The sequence below is a fragment of the Amphiura filiformis genome, chromosome 3 (genome assembly GCF_039555335.1).
Source record: "Amphiura filiformis chromosome 3, Afil_fr2py, whole genome shotgun sequence".
Lineage (NCBI taxonomy): Eukaryota > Metazoa > Echinodermata > Ophiuroidea > Amphilepidida > Amphiuridae > Amphiura > Amphiura filiformis.
This window is the reverse complement of record NC_092630.1, coordinates 31,506,222-31,524,241: the sequence shown is the minus strand read 5'-3', so window position 1 is coordinate 31,524,241 and position 18,020 is coordinate 31,506,222. Positions and strand designations below refer to the sequence as shown.

At 37.1% G+C, this 18,020-nt stretch overlaps 2 protein-coding genes across 2 annotated transcripts in view; one reads left to right on the top strand and one right to left on the bottom strand.

The window, feature by feature from the left end:
• The window catches only part of LOC140148369 (uncharacterized), a 44,624-nt gene that overhangs the window by 13,017 nt on the left and 13,587 nt on the right, over window positions 1-18,020 (top strand). The window contains exons 8-10 of the mRNA XM_072170296.1: window positions 12,231-12,309; window positions 16,239-16,394; window positions 17,663-17,779. Of these exons, the coding sequence (XP_072026397.1) occupies window positions 12,231-12,309; window positions 16,239-16,394; window positions 17,663-17,779 (352 nt within the window). The remainder of the gene's footprint in view (window positions 1-12,230; window positions 12,310-16,238; window positions 16,395-17,662; window positions 17,780-18,020) is intronic.
• Window positions 430-8,628, bottom strand: LOC140148370 (beta-4C adrenergic receptor-like). Its single transcript, XM_072170297.1, has 2 exons — window positions 8,544-8,628; window positions 430-2,059 (listed from the first exon to the last, which is right to left on the bottom strand). Exon 2 carries the CDS (start codon window positions 2,052-2,054, stop codon window positions 1,089-1,091), a length of 966 nt encoding a protein of 321 aa, XP_072026398.1. The 5' UTR covers window positions 2,055-2,059; window positions 8,544-8,628; the 3' UTR covers window positions 430-1,088.

Genomic DNA, 18,020 nt, shown 5'->3' with positions numbered 1-18,020 from the left:
CAGGTCACTGATAGTCGCCATGCATTAGTAGGCACGTATTTATTGCAAGATATAACATAGCACAAATACAAGAATAAGCTAATCAAATTGCCAAGATTATCTGGGGTCATCTATAGGGGCCAAATCTTAAAAATGACTTAATTGTGGTAAAACTTGCAGATGATGCACCAGAATATTTGCCATATATACAATGTATAGTTCATGGTACAGGAATTCTAAATGCTGTAGTTATCTAGTGCTTTAACAGAGCCTTGGATGTAGATGCATTTATATGGACGTTTTCACACACAAAAAAGAAAAGAAAGAAAAAAAAGTGACTTGCTCCCACGAAATATTGGAAATGAGTGTGAAGTCGCAAGTTGGTAGCTTCGAGATCCCGGCTGTTGAATTGATGTTCTTTGTTTGACATGCACCTGTTACCCAATGTCTTTTGAATGGAGCATTCTGTATGGCAGTAGTATGGCCTTTGTGAATAGGGCACAATAGGGCATTCACAAAGGACATACTACTTGTTTGTACATGTGTGCATCAAACAAAGAACATCAACTCGGGCAGCCAGGAGGTCTCGAATCTGCCAATTTGCAACTTTACACTCATTTTGTGGGAGCAGGTCACATACATCCCAAAAATGTATATGCAATCCTACTTAGGTCTTCATAAAGGATGATAATTACATTACATAAACTTAAGGGGGTACTACACCCCTGTGGTAAATTTGTGACTATTTTTGCATTTTTCTCACAAAATAATAACACACTGGTTACAAAAGTTATGTATATTATTGGGGCAAGGAATCCAATTACTACACTGAAATTTCAGTGGCTCAAGACAAGCGGTTCAGTATATATGATAGGAATTCCGGAAATGAGGTACATCCTAGCTGTACCTTATTTCTTATCATAAATAACGAACCGCTTGTCTTGGGTCACTGAAATTTCAGTGTAGTAATTGGATTCCTTGCCCCTATAATATACATGTACATAACTTTTGTTACCACTGTGTTATTAGTTTTTGAGAAAAATGCAAAAATGGGCACAAATTTATCGAGGGGTGTAGTACCCCCTTAAAGCTCTTCAACCTTAACAAAATTAGGTCTGCAACGATGCAGTAGGTGTCCGAATTATATTGCTGGTAAAAAGAAGTCGATTTAGTAGTCGTTTTGCTGTGTTTCTCCAGGCTCTGTCAGATCTGGCATAAATAATAACATTCCACCATGAATTAGTAGCCACCAACCAGGTTGCAAAGAATTCATACCATGTTGGTATTTTTGCTCTGGCTATACCCTCATACAACACACCCGCAATGAGTGGTGTCCATGCAATCACAAAGAAAAATGTAGCAAATGTGAACATCAAAACTGAGCCTCTGAGTTTTGGTTTAGGTCCATAAGGAATCTGTCTCTGAATAGAGCACATGTGTCTCCTTGCTATAATTATCAGGTATATGTATGTAGATATCGCAATTGTAATTGGAATTATGTAACTTGAAGTAGATACAATCAGAAGAAATATTATACCTTCGTCATCAACCGTGTGTACACACATCGCCAGATGAGGTCGATATTCAATAGGTGGTCCACTAGGCACGAGTAGAAGATAGCAACCGATTATAAAGATCCACAGTAAGACTGATACAGTCAAGGCATACTGTTTAGTTAGCATTCGATTGTATCGTAGGGCAGATTTGATAGTTACCAAACGATCCACTCCCAAACAAGTTAAAAATATGACAGACAAATTGCCGAGTGCCATGCCCATGTTTATCAATGCATGGCATAGAGGTTCTCCAAATGGCCAGTAGTTAATTACCGATGGTACAATTGACGACATAGTCATAAGTCCCACAAAAAAGTCGGCTAATGCCAGGGAGCAGGCAAATACTTTGGTAGATTCTCCCAGATGCGTTGTCCTTTTGATGACACAGATGCAAAATACATTGGCCAACATGGTGAAGATTGCATTGATGGTGATGAACATGGTACGTAACACTGTAGTGGTCAGGTGTTCAATTCCTAGTACCTCCTCCAAAAATGTGTGGTTGGAGTTGTTAGACATTTTATCTGAGGAAGTAGAGAAAATAAAATAAGCATGGATAGCAGCATGTACTGATGTATTATTTCCCTCCACTGTTTTAAGAGAGTGGAAAATAAAGTAAGTAAATTAATTTAAAGAGACCAGAGACAATTATATGACCTCCAGAACACCCTGGAATGGTTATATTTTTCATTTTCGTATGCCTGTTGAGCTTTCCTGCTTTCATTTTGTCTCGCCTGAACTTTTGTTTAGACATGACTGTACTGTCTATGTTGGAATCCCAGGGAGGTACTTACATGTAGTACAAAAGACCATACGGGGATGTGCCACAAATATGGGTAGCATTTTCGGTCTTTTGGTATAACAATGACCCCTTTTTCTAAGCCAATTTTGGTATATGAATGGGTCCTTTTTGCAAAACTTTTTCAATTTTTTCGTAAAATAGCCAAATTTTGCATAAATCTAGCCAAAATTTCGCAATTTTCCAAAAAAATTTGGGAAAATTTGTAAAAATCAAGACAATTTGGGTTAAATTTGGCCAAGAATTTTGACATTTGATATATCAATGGGTCCAAATTTTCACGTTCAAATTCTCATCATAAATTACTGAAACTGGCAAATTGGTGAGGCTAAAAACTTTTACGGTTTACATTATTTCGGAAAACGGATTTTGGCGATGCAAAGAACAAGGTTGTGCGCACTTCAATAAAACATCAAATTTTGTTTTTGTTTACGTTTAGGGGGTCAAATTAAGTTAATGAGTTACAAAAGCACTGAAAGGGCCTTTCGTACTAATCACCTCCAATAAGGTTGCAGAATTTGGACTTGCGGGTCAATTTTTTTGTCTCATATCCGGTCACTCATATCATTATACACAGGAGCTCACTGGTAATCAGTATTGTTTATTCAATTTTATGATTGGCCTGGCTGTCATCTTATTTACATAATGATGACAATCATAGTGGTGATTCAATGTTTATTCATAGACCCTATGAGGAGTTTTGTTGTTGTTGTTGTAATGTGTAGTCTACCAGGGGAGGTGTTATTTAATGAAGTCCTACTGACATGCCTTAACATGTTGTAGTGTTGCACATTTAACTACACTTCCTTGGGCTCACTCGCATCCACGGGATTAGCTTATTACTCAAACTTTAACTTCCTGACGGGAGGTTTTATGATCATTACTCGAGATTGATTAGCGATATAAAACTGACACTGGTTGGGTTGACTAGAGATGTAAACAAACCAAGCAAACGCTACAGAAAATTCCTTTTATAACTTCTTTCTGTTCTTTAATAGTACAGTTTACCTATCACTTCCTTTTGTCAATCTTCTTGTGAGTTGTAATCAGTCACTTTAAATGTCTTCTCTTTCTTATGAAGCTAATATAAGCGGGAATATAAGCTTAAGTTAGGTAAAAGACGATTTGTCCATGTGGGTTCCATGCGAGTCGCCATATTGAGCCTACCTTCCCACCATGCATCACAAATACTTTAAAGGGACAATCGACGATTTTGGAGCGACTCCGCAAATAAACAAACAATACCAAAAATAGGGTTTGGACATTACACATATGTAATCGTATAGGGGTAGAGGAAAGAGCTTTTTCTCCTTTTTACTGTGTTGTCCTACAAGTATGAGGATAAAAGTAGTCCAACAGGGCAAATTTGTTTTAGTGTACTCCTACCAGTGGAGGAGGTTGTTGTTACGGTCAATGTAGTCCTACAGTAGAATAGGCCTACTATTAGCATGGTTAGTCCTACTGGGAGGAGATTTTACATTTGTCTTATAGGCACATTTTTAGTCATTGTACAATTGTACAGGGCACTTTTATAACGGGGAGGGCATCCCTCCCTTCACGTCTTCAGCAATGGCCACAACGTGCAAAGATTTCAAGTAAAACTTACTAACAAATAAAGTCCTAACTCTATACATTTACGAACTGCGTGCAGAATTCAGCAAATGCAGTATATGTATTAGCAGCATTCAAACTCAATTCAGATCTTGCCTTCCATGTTCTTTTTTACTAAGGATTTGCATAATTTATCAACTTAGGTGTGATAGAAATCTTCTGCCTTACTTTTAAACAAATTAATACTTCCAAAGGTCATATTGTACTTTACATCTATAGTTGCCAGAGATGAATGATTCTTATGAGCAGGGTTGCCAAAAGATTTCAGCCCGAATCGCGGGTCAAATAATCGAAAAGTCGCCTAATTTTTCTCTTTACCATTGGTTTCAATGGGGCAGAAAACTACCGGAAGTCGCGGGAGCCAATGTTGAAAAGTTGCCCAAATTTTTTCTTAACCATTGGTTTCTATGGGACAAGAAATTGTCAAAAGTCGCGGGAAAAATCTTCAAAAGTCGCCCAATTGGGCTACCAAATCGTGGGTTTGGCAACCCTGCTTATGAGATCTTTCTCAAGTTTACTGTATTCATTAGCCCTACATGTAATTGTGTTGAATGAGTGACATTTGAAAAGGAAGTGTTTCACATCCTCACAATACAATCAATATTACAATAGAATATCAACATCTTTAACATGCAGAAGTTGTATTGACTTTGAAGTAGAATCTATTTTTGGATTGTAATTTGATGATTTGAAATGTCAATTAGTTACAAGCCTGTCTCAATTCACATGCTCGGGCATGTGAGTTGTCACATGCTCGGGCATTTGAGTTGTCACATGCTCAGGCATGAGTTGCTTATTAGGCACTGCAGGGAGGCACTGTATTGATTTGGCTATTTATGAAGATGTGGACCTACATGATAGTCCTACATCTACATCACACTGAAGGTTGAGAATATACCGTAACCACTCGGGTAAAAGCCCACCCCCCTAGATGGCAGATTTCACTTCAAAAATGGGGGTGGGCTTATAACCGGGGAAGGGCTAGTGCTTGAATTTAAAAATAAGAACAATCACCCCCATTTGTATATGCCCAATGTACCAGTAATTTCTATCTTTTAAGTCAATTTCTTAAAATTATAAGTGTGGAATGTTAATTATCAACTGATATTTTTTATATTTGTTCTTAAATATGAGAGCAAAGCATTGATTTGATTTAAGAACTTGACCAAAATTTAGTACTGGGCTTATACCTGAGTGCACCCTTGTTCCCAAAATGTTTTGAAATATAGGGGGTGGGCTTATAGCCGAAGGTGGGCTTATACCCGGGTGCTTACGGGTACCTAACTTTCATATTTAGTAGCCCTAACACGCCTGAGTACTACAAAATAGTATACTACTTGATATATGCGCTGTTCGTGCGTGCATCCCACGTGGTGTGATGATGCAATCGCCCTAAGTGACATATAGGCACGGTTTTGCTGGCCAGCGAAGCCCAAGACCCGTGGCAAAGTGTCGCCGAGCCAGTGGTTGGCATGCGAGGGGTCTCGGGATCCACCAGGAGCAAACAACTTCTTTCTTTGTTTTCTCTCTTTATTCCTTCCTTCTTTCCCTTGCCGTCATCAAAATGCCCCTGGCGGGTTAGGGTTAGAAGTATAATATGGAAAAGTACCAACACCCAGAAATTGGGATTAAGTGGGGCGTTAGGTTATAGCCCTATGGCTATGCACTATCTTATACAGAAAGTTATTACAGTCCAACCTCTCTTATCCGGACCTCTTTTATACGGATCTCTCTGTTATCCGGCTGTGAAATCTTCACTGGAAAGCATGTTTTCTGATAATTTGACTCCTTTATTCCATGCACTGAATGCTTAGAACGACATGTCTATATTATTTTTTTTAGTATATTGCATAAAGCACTCGAATGCCATCTGTTAGTGTTATTACCCCATGTTGAAACAATCTTTTGTTGTCCCAATTTCAGTACTTGGGACATTCAATGCATAATTACATGTAATTCACTTATCCGGACCATGCTTGGTCCCATCATGGCCGGATAAAATTAAAAGAGGTTGGACCTTATCATAATCACATGCATAATGTGGTCAATTACTCAAAGAGAGATCTTAAACTAATAATTAAAGTCTGAAATATTTCTGAATGGAAACAACTTCTCTTGTTTTGATCAATTTACTATTCCTTCGACAGTACACCTTACACAACTACAAAATTAATAGCAGATGATGTGGCAAACTAAAATGATTCAAGTAAGTGAATTTAGTTCACTTTCATTTTAAAAACATTGCAACTTGTAAGCCATGTATTTTCTGATAGCAGCAAAGGAAAATTACTTTTAAAAAACCCAAATTGGGATGCATGGCCATATGAAAATTCTGAAATCTACCCATTGGGATTGAGTTTCTTTTTCTGCCAGGATTGTTCCTTCTGCAAAAAGATTTTTAAAAAAACCCATTTGAATTGCCTGAATTGGACAAGCTGTTACAATTTACAAAGATACAGCCTTCTACTTCTAAAGATTCACAAAATTGGCAATTTTATGTTAGGGAAAATCCTAATTTTGTCATTGCAAAGCAATAACTGTGGAGATACAACTAAACTAAAGAAGGAATGAGATGTAATGTTATTGGTTTATTTAGTGTTATTTTATGCAAATATTAAAAACCAGGGCCATAATTGCTATATATTCTACTTTACAACACTTTAAAACTGGCTTAACTCACAAAATAATACTTTTGCAGGTAAATATGTATAAACAGAGGAAGAGGCTTACGCATCATACACTGGAACATTCAAACATTCAAACATTACAACTAGCGCACGAGATCAAATTAATGATGCTTAATCGTTATTCTTAATATATCAATATACAGGGGAAGAAGAATTACGATCGCACTCTAGCACATTTAAACATGAATTTACAAATGGAAACATAACATGCATAGGCAGATATACCAGAGAAAAAACTCCGGACAAGCGAGAGGTCTGGGGTTCAAGTCCCCGCACAGGCAGGTATGTCCGGAGTTCTCTGGTATATCTGCCTATGCATGTTATGTTTCCATTTGTAAATTCATGTTTAAATGTGCTAGAGTGCGATGCGTAATTCTTCTTTCCCCTGTAAATATGTATAATTTTTACCATTGAGGGCACTTTTTAAAACATTAAAATGTGCCAATTATGACCTTTAAAGGCCTGTATTTCCTAAACAGCACACAGCCAAACAGTCTGAATTTTGCACAGGGTCAAGACCAAAAACCCCCAATATAATTGTACATTTTTGGGAAAATAGTTTTATTTGATGACAAAAAATTATTTTGTGTGCAACTTTTTATGTGTGACCATGTATGGACCTTTGAAATGAGAAAAATATTATCATTATCAACCTACATGTAGGTAGTCAGGTTTGCACAGAAGTTGTACTGGGAGACCAAATATATGGAATTGAAAATGTCCACTAGTTATCTAAATGCTGCTGATTCTGTAGCACTTCCACCATAGTAGGCAGTGGTATAGCATTGTGGCTGCCTTACTTACATAAAACAACACATCAACCACAAACTTTTTTCCTGTCATGCACTACATGAACAAAAATTATGTCTACAACATAAAATCTTTCAAATCACTAGGTCTCAGACTTAACTTATTGCTCCCTATTTTTCTGGAACTAATTTTTTTGAATAAAAAAAATATTATCCTGTTATGCCAAATGAAGCTAAAATGTAGGTAAATCCTTATCCTTTAGTTAGTCCTAACTAGCAATAAAAGTCAAATTTTAATATTTAGCCAATTTTTGGAAATAAGGGCCAAAAACATGCATATTTAGGATGTTTTATGTATGCTGTGACAATCAAGCCCAAAGACTTGTACTGAGACTAATTTTAGTTTATGCATTCTAAATTTTGGGAAAGACATGTTTCATTCTTATAACCAAACTAAAATACAGTGTAACACAAAAAAGTGAAAATTAGAGCAATATTTTGGCATATACTCAAGATTTTAAATGCTTAGACTTGTTCCAAGTCTGTGATTTTTGTGACTCAATTGTTAGAAAACATGCCAAAAATGCATGTTTTGGGCTTTTTTTTCAAGAAATTAGTAAAATAGTGAACTTTTTCTTTTATCTCCAGTTAGGACTAAATGAATGATAGGATTGAGCTATGTTTCATTTGTCAAAACTTGGTAATATTTTTTTAATCCCAAAAATTAGTGCTGTATTTTCTGAAATGGGGAGTAAGCATTTCCAGACTTAACATTATCAATCATTTCCATAACTTATAGGCCTACATTGTTGGCTTACATTATTCAACATGTTGTTGTCCCAAGTGAATGGCCTTAAAATAATACACACAAATAATAAATCTGGTTTAATAAACATTGGCCATGTTCATCAAATCATATAATGACAAAATAGCTGGCACCAAATATTTTTAAGTTATGGTGCTTCAAACAAATTTAACACAATGGCCTGTCTCTAGCAAACTTTGTAAGTATACATTTGTAGAGACACAAATAAATGATGTATACAATTATAAAACAAGGTATCTAAAAATTGAACTTGATCACAACAACTTGACTCAATTAAGGGAAATCACTGTCTATGCAACCAATAAACAAATAATATAAATATGTGAAGAATCTTACCTGATGAAGGAGACTCTACCGATGTGACAGATACAGATACCTGTTAGTTGATATCATGGAGTATTTACAGTGAATGTGATGCTCAAATTGATGACTGTCTCCTTGGACAAGCAGTGTTGCCAAACCTTTTCAGCTTCAAGGCGCGGCGCATTGACTCGCCAGGCCGCGGTAAAGGATTCTCAAGTAGCCTAATTTTCTAAGCATCCAAAAAAGCGCCCAATACCGGATATTTGGGCGGATTTACCCGAATTTAGAACGCAAAACACCCAATTGGGCGGAAAAACACTTGACTTTCAAACTTCCGGTACTTACTGGGAAGTTACTGACCGATCAATAAATGGTCACAAAACCCATTGTAATTTCAATTTGGAGCTTCAAAGACTCAAAACCTTTATAAATCGGCTAAATTGAAAGAAAAATACATCAAATTAGTGCCGCGGCCTGAGACAGTCAAAAGTAGCCCAATTTTAGACAAGTAGCGGCATGCTTTTTTGAGTAGCGGCAACTGATCGCCAAGTAGCCCAATTGTGCGCCTAAGGCGCGGCGTTGGCATCACTGTGGACAAGTCCAAACTTTGAATGAGTCAAGACATCAACTAGGCCTACTGCATTGGTATCACTATGCATCATGAATCATGTAGGCTAGGGGTGCTAAAGCTCAAGTAGAACTCAACTAATTTAAATAACAATGAGAGGGAGTGTCTAAGAAGAAGTATTGAACTTAACCAAGAGGAGTGCTATTATTAGTGGAGGATGATCAACTCATGGATCAATATATTCATTGAAGTCTTCATGGAAGAGTAACTTCATGGAAGAGTAAAAAAGGACATCTCATTTACAGTGTCAGTGTCCTTTTTGGAGATTAAAAGTCCTCCAAAAAGGACACTGACCTTTTTAGTACAATATTGACATTATAGACATAACTTATTTATTGTGAGCGAATATCCTTCTCCATTCCCTCCTCCCTCTCTCCACTGCTCTCTCAGTCTTTCTCACATGCTATTTTCTTTCTCTTTTTCCTCCATCCTTTTTCTTCACTTTTTCCATCTCCTTGTACTCTTTCTTTTTCTCCTTCTTCTAGCTCCTTTTTGGGCGGGTGCGGCGTGCCGCTCTATATTCTCTGACTATTGACCTACTTTTTCACATGCCGCAGTGTTGAGAAAATATTCGTGCCGGTTATATCCCAAACACCCACAGAGGTGATAGTTTACGGCGAGTTTTGTAATTATTACTTGATTTTGATATGTAAGTAATACGATAAAGTCGGCAGTAATGTGTTTGTATTAAAAGAAATAACAAAAATAATTATTTAAGTAATAGAAATACTATTTGGAAATTGCAGCAAGATTTGCAGATGTTTTTATTTGAACAGTACCAGTTCACCAGTTTTGCTAGTTTTCCTAATCTTTGGGCTAAATTAATAGCATCGTGAAGGTCATATATATCATTTTATACTGTACTGACGGCTTCGGCATGTACTTAAATACAGCTTGTATGTGCATTGTGTTCAGTGTGTACATAGGCTATTTTCTTTTCAAATCTTGTGACAAATAGTGCTTGCTGATGCTTGTATAAGGTATTATAGACAAATTATTAGAATGCATGTGCACCAGTAGAAATGGCCCAGGTTGAATAAAATAAATAAACATATGAATGAATATTTTATTCCCTGGATTATTTTTGTTGGGACAAAATAATGATATAGTTTGACGCTTTGAAATACAGTTATGTTAATCATAATAAAGTTACAAAGTTAAAAAATAATATCGAAATATTGTAAAATCAAACTTTTTCCCTCATAAGGCTAATGAAAGTTGACTCCCAGTTTCCCGTTACCCGACTCCGGTCAGAAAAAAATGCCGATCAAATATTTCATTATTTTCCATTATTTCATTATTTCACATTTTTCAAGTTTTAAGAAAAAAGGATAGTTTTAATGTCATCTTTCACGTCCGACACGTATTTTAAGCACTTTTACGCCGACCCTGACCGGCCCGAATAGTCTTTGCAAACGCTGGGTTAAACTACGTGGTAAAATGGCGATATCGTAGGGCGATTTACTGGAGACTAGGAATTCCCTGCATCTAAGTTTCTCCTACCACTAAATGGATAGACCGAACACAAAGAGAGGCAGCCAAGTTCGCGGGAACCAGCGTATGAACAAATATGAAAGCATTTCTACCGTGCACTATATATGTAGCGAGCTATATATAGACAACATCAAAATAAATAAAATAAACAAAATTTGAAGTCAAATTTATTCTGCTTTTCTTACAAATATTTATGTATTTAATAAAATAAACTTATAAATAAAATGATTTATTTGTCAATTTCTTGCATGGTTGTTTTATTATTAACACGTGCACCCTGTGATGATTTTTACCAGCAACCTCCAGTTTGTGCAAGTAGACAAACTAATTTCCATGATAAATATTGCTTCCAAAGATGTGCTAGTGGAGAGTAAGTTTGGTTTGTAAAAAGTAGTGTGCAATAGAACACACAGACACCGTGTATTTATATGGAAAAGTGGTTCTCCAAAGACTATCATGGACTTCTGGTGCTTTCATATGTTGCACAACCTATAGGTTAATTTGAAGATTCCAAAGAAGATGTGCTTAATTAAAATTTGTTTTGAAGTGAAGCATGGTCATTACTAACTATACTTTATTATTTTATTTGGGCCTCAAAACATAGCATTCCGTAATTAACTTTGCACCGATAACGAAAGTTTGAAAATAATGAATAATGAATAATGAAACAGTCACCTACCCAGTCATGAAAAACTATGTAACGGGAAACTGGGGATCAACTTTCATTAGCCTAAGTTGTATCAAAACAACATATTGAGGAAATTACTATGACAGATTTGTAAACTTTGATATGGAAAGATACCCCAGCCCTGTTGTCTCACCAGAGAAGATGAGCAGAAGTCTTTCTATCTGATGATAAAAAACTCTAGGTATGATTACTGAAAATGTTTTAAATAACTATTATCTACAAAAGTTTTATAACAATGTTTTATATAACATGTTAACATAAATCGTCTTCTGTTATGATGTGAAGGGTTAATATAAAAACAGGAAAAATATGTTCCAACTGACCAGCAGAGAACAAAGGATAAGCAATAGATAAGATTATCAGGGAAAATATGACACAACCTCCAATGGGGGAATAACAAACGTATAAAGTTAAAAACTCTTTTAACTTTGTTTATACGCTTTGTGTTATTCCCCATTGGAAATCGATGTTGTGTCATATTTTCCTGTTTTTAATTGTGAAGACTTACTCATTCTTTCATTTCTCTTGACAATTTTTCATTTGCCCGCCCTATTCCTTTTAAAGGAATTTTTATTTCCCTCTCAGCTATGTGCATATCCATAGCTAAAACAAAAGCAGAATGACCATGCTTATACAGTAAGATAGGTAAATACCCTGGTTTTGGTGGCTTACACTTACAAAAAAACCCAAAAAACAAAGCAACACCAAGGTCACACTAAGTGTAGTACAGGATTCAGCCATTTAACCTTATTATTCCATAATCTGATAATTAGGTTGTCATTGGCCCATAGGTGTACAACAGGTTGATAGACATTCAATGAAGGCTATTTTAAAGCAAATTTGTACCATAACAATACGATGTGTTGAATGAAATTTGATGTGACAAGTATTGTGTTTGATATATTTGCAGGTTGTCCAAGGCTCCAATAACCTAGTGATCAATGCTGCTCAGCATTCAACAATCAACATCTACCAAACCTCACCTTCAGGTAAGAACCGCCATTGTCACTTGGACATGTATTTTTGTTCAGGTTAATAACTTTTTATACAAGCATTACAGTGGCTCACAGATCCTGGAAAGCACAGGATCTGTGAGTGGCTAAACTGGCTATACTTTACTTCACCTCAAGTTTGGTACCTGTAGAGATGTAGTGTGTATTTCACTGCTCGCGGTTTTTAATCCAGCATGTTAAGTTACACATGCAGAGTGCAACCGTGAAAGAGCATTGACATCACTTCCAAACCTGTGGTGAACCAAAGTTTACCAAGGAACTTTGGTGCTTGTCAATATGCATATCCTGTTTATTACATGCACTGGCTACATTGGCACAAATGTACCAAACTTCTGTGATAAACAATACAAATACATCTTTACATTACATTACATTACATACAAGGCATTTATAGGGCGCCATTTCATAAAGACCACGGCGCCAAGATGGAACACAAAATATTTGAAAGGCAAAATAAAACAGCACAACTGAAACAAAGCCACCAGATTATTGTGGGAACAGGAAGGTTTTGAGACCTTTTTTGAAACTTGGCAGAGAAACAGCAGTACGGAGTTCAGATGGAAGTGAGTTCCAGAGTGCAGGTGCGGTGAGAGAAAAACTCTTGTCGAAAGCTGATTGCAGGCCTTTAGGGTTGAATTTTGGTACAGAGAGACGTGTAGTGTCTGTTGCAGAACGCAAGCCGAGACGAGTTTGGTTGTACAATGAAATTGATTCAATGAGATCATTTGGTCCATATCCATGCAGACATTTGAACACATAGAGCATGATCTTATATAAAATTCTCTGCTTCACAGGGAGCCAATGAAGTTCTTGCAAATACTGGCTGGCATGGTCATACTTAGAAGCAGAGAAAATTAATTTTGCACTCCAGTTCTGCAAGCGTTGTAATTTCATGATGTAAGTTGCATTAGTTCCTGCTAATAGTACATTCCCATAGTCTAGACGTGACAGCACAAGAGATCGAACAACATGGGTGCATGTTTCATTATCAAGAAAACGACGGATCCGAGTAATATTGCGTAAGTGATAAGTGATGTTCTTTGACAGTGAAGTTATCTGCGGCAACATACTCATAACATCATCAAAGATAACGCCCAGGTTTCTGACACTAGTGGAGGGGTGGACGATGTCATCTCCAATGTGAAGGCATATATCAGGCATCTGGCGCTTTGAAGTGAGGTGATGATATAACCAAGAATTCTGTTTTGTCGTTGTTTAATTTCAAGAAATTAAATGTCATCCATGTTCTGATTTCTTTGATACAAGATGTTATTGATGACAAAGCGGTTTCAATTGATGATGGGTTAGATGGCTCAAAACTACAGAAAATCTGTATATCTTCCTCTTACATGTGGTATGAAAGCGAGTGGTTTTTGATGATCCTGCCTATTGGAATTGTATACACTGTGAAACCTCGGGGCCCAAAATTGAGCCCTGAGGTAGTCCATAGTCCATGGTCTTTGCCATTGAGTAGACACCATCAATCACAACAGTTGTTGTTCTACCAGTAAAATAGGACCTCAACCAGTCCAGAGCAATCCCAGTCACCCCGATCTCATGCGACATTCTACTCAGCAGAAGGTTGTGGTTTACCGTATCGAAAGCCGCACTGAGATCGAGTAAGACAAGGAAAACTCCTTTCTGGTTGTACACATGTCCCATAATCTCATCCTTCACTTTCAACAGTGCTGTTTCGGTGCTATGGCCACGCATATAGGCAGATTGCAGTTCTTCACCAAGATGATATTTCAACATGTGGTTGTTGATGTTGTTGACAACATGTTTCTCTATCAACTTTGAGAGGAAAGGTATGTTTGCAACCGGTCGGTAGCTTTTCAGTTCACTCTGGTTCAAAGACTGCTTTTTGATAAGGGGGTTTATGACGGCATGTTTCAGTGAGCTGGGAAATACACCTGAGGAAATGGATGTATTTATGATGCAAGTTATTACAGGCAAAAATACAGACATGTTTTCTTTCAGTAACCAGGTAGGAATAGGATCTAACAAGCAACTTTTTGTTGCACTACCTTGTACAAGATCTCTAACATCATCTTCTGTAACATGATCATAAAAAGAGAGTTCACATATATTAGAAACATCATGGTCATACATGTCAGTGTTCACCCTTACTGTACCAGTGCAAGACACTTCTTGTTCAAGATCTTCATATATTTTAGCTACTTTGTTTTGGAAATAGGTAGCGAACTCATTACTCATATCTTCAGCTGACTCATATACAGGTAATATCTTACATTTACTATTTAACAAACTATTTACGATCTTATACATGGTCTTTGTGTCATTAGCACCCTGAAACTTCATAGCATAATGACTTTGTTTAGCCTTTTCAATTAGGCTGTTAACAGTTTTGTTATGTTCAATGTAAAGTTGGTGATGGACTTCAAGTCTTGTTTTTCTCCACTTCTTCTCATGCTTTCTGCGGAGTCTACGAGCATGATGTATTTCTGAGTTGTACCAAGGCTGCCTGATGCGTGCATTCCGGGTTCTTGTAACCAATGGAGCTTGCTGGTCTAAAACATCAATGACAGTCTTTTCATAAGCTTCAGAAAGTTCATCTACATCAGCAGTAGAGTTGACTAATGATCTAAACTGGTGACCAATATCATTATCAAAGGACTCTTTGTCAATATTGCTAAACTTATGCGGCGGTAAATGTTTCAACGTTCTGAGTTGGTTTCTTAAAAGACAGTTTACAACTAATAATGTTGTGGTCGGATCCACATCTAGGACTAATTTCATAATCCCTGACCAAGTTTTACATCACAAACTTATTTAGAAAAGGTTTGGTGCAGTTATAACAGCTGTGCACATGAGGTGAAAATCAGACATATTCTTTCCTGATATTTTTTGTATAACTGTTGTGTGCCTTTGTATTCTACAAGGAAATTGTTGGATCATCTTACATTGTAGCTGTGCAAGTGTGTATGGATACCCGATTACAGTGCAAATCATGCCTGCAGATAGGGGTAGCATAGGGGTAGCAGAGACATTTCCCCAAAGCCCGGGCCTATCAAAGGGGACCCAAGAGCCCGAAGAGGGGCAAAAATCACACCAGTTTAAACAAATTTCCTGATGAAGGCTCATTTTCATGTACAAAAGTTTTGTTTGTTGCCCACTAATCAATGGACAGCTCTCAGCATCCCGTGTGTATATATCAACATCAAATGTGGATTGAAACTGAAAATCATTATCTGTACACACAGTTTCATAAAAACATATTACAGTAATGAAAATAACACTGCAATACATTGACTGAAAAAGTAATTGAGACTTTAGATAACATAAACATGACAAATTTGCAGTACTTTAAATTTGAGAAGTGTGCAGTTTGTGGGATTGAACCTTCAGATGTAAATGGTGTAACCTTGTTCAGCTGTGATGGTTGTTAATATTTCCTTCCTGTACAAACTATATCACCAATCATCATATGTACAGGAAATACTTCACGGTTGGATTACATAATGCCAACAACTCGGTACCTATCTTGATTTTTATAGAAAAGCAGATATCTGTAGATATGATGTGAGACTTGGGCATTTTCAAATATAGCATAGACTAAAGCATTATATTATTAGTACAGGAAAGCGCTCAATGCCAAGCTGGTAGTGTGCGTTTCTAAAATGTTCATGGCCAAATACAAGAACAAATGATAAGCTTTGAAGTACTTTCCATATTGCTAGAACGTTTCTCTTCACAGCTGTATTGTTTTTGCTTTTAATATAAATTATGTGTGTATAGCTACACCAAGCAAATTAATTTTATAAGACATTACAGTTTGAAATTATTATTATTATTATTACTAATTATTGTTGCTGTTGTTATTATTGTTATTGTTATTAAGTTGCAATCATTTTTGTTATATTTTGTTTGTTTCCTGCTGGTAGCTCTTGGTGGGGAATCTGATAGTAACTCAAGCAGTAGTCAAATGGGACAACAGAAAAGCTCTGTCTCCAAACCTACAGAATGCTCCAGTTACCCGTCATCCACACCAGATAGCTCATTGGGGGCACCTGTTGAGTGTACTGAGAGCACAGTGAAAGGTATGTGTCACAGAAATCTATTAATATATATCTAAGCTGTTACATGAATAATGCTGTGAGAAGCATATTGACATAGTGATTAAGTCTTTATTTTGGTACAAGAGGTAATTAAAAAACTGATGGCATCACAATAGTTTCAAGGGGCTGTGTCAAACTTTATTCAAGATTTGTGTATACATGCAAATGTAGCAAATTTATGTCAGGATCCGGACATAGTTATTAGTTCATGGTCACACACCCCTTTCACATTTTCTGCGGTTCTTAGGCTTAAACAGATAATTTCTTGTTTTACACTGAATGCTTCAACCATGAGCTGATAGGTTCATTGGATCAGAAAAAGTCTCTTCTAGTTCTTCTAGGGATATGAAATACACTCTTCTAGTCTCTATCTAATGGGGCATCAAATTTTCTGATTCCATTGCCCACGTATGTATCTTTTTTTTTGGAATTTTTGATAAAAAATAGAACAAACTGTGACTTTTTGACTTTCGAAAGTCAATTGTGTCACACAATAATTGTTGTATTTGTGCACTTTGTCCTTAACTGTAATTGTACCAAACATTAGTTTTCAAGGATTTTCTGGGAGCCCATGCTAGATCCGGGGTTCCTAAGGTAACCCCTACGAGGATTTTCTGGGAGCCCATGCTAGATTCGGGGTTCCTAAGGTAACCCCTACCAGGATTTTCTGGGAGCCCATGCTAGATCAGGGGTTCCTAAGGTAACCCCTACCAGGATTTTCTGGGAGCCCATGCTAGATCAGGGGTTCCTAAGGTAACCCCTACCAGGATTTTCTGGGAGCCCATGCTAGATCCGGGGTTCCTAAGGTAACCCCTACCAGGATTTTCTGGGAGCCCATGCTAGATCCGGGGTTCCTAAGGTAACCCCTACCAGGATTTTCTGGGAGCCCATGCTAGATCCAGGGTTCCTAAGGTAACCCCTACCAAGACTATATGTGATGTGGTATATCAAAAGGAGACACTTTTGGGCACGATCTTAAATGGAGAAATAGCAAATAATCTGCCCAGGGGTGATTTTTTCACAGTTTGGGTTTGTTGCAAAGTTGTGATGTTAATGAGGTACATCTTTCTGTCAAATGATGCAACTCAGTGATCTGGTTGATGATACAAATTAATTTTAATATAATTTTTTTAGACTGGATAAAATCTCAGAAACCATAGCCTAAACTGCTTTCATTTATTTATACTTGTTTCTGTATATGATAAGCCTTGACCTTGTTGAAATAATTTACTGTTCTCATCTTTTAACAGAGAACAGTACTGTTGATCCTGGTGATAGTGAATCTAATATTGCAGATCCTTCCTCTCATCAAGAACCACCATACAAAGACTTGGTCTCAATAGATAATGCTAGTAATAAGGAAAAAGGTAGGTTAGCATTTGACTTACTTTACTACCACCACCACCACCACCACCACCATCATCACCACCACCACCTACTCCTCCTCCTCCTCCTCCTCCTCCTCCTCCTCCTCCTCCTCCTCCTCCTCCACCACCTCCTCCGCCTCCACCACCTCCTCCACCTCCTCCTCCTCCTCCTCGAGATAATATGAGGAAGTCTCAAAAGAAGTGCACACAGTCTGCATCACTGTCAATAATACTGTTGAAG

Excerpts from the sequence above, each read along its gene's own strand:
- LOC140148370 (XM_072170297.1), bottom strand. The coding sequence starts at position 2,054 with ATGTCTAACAACTCCAACCACACATTTTTGGAGGAGGTACTAGGAATT.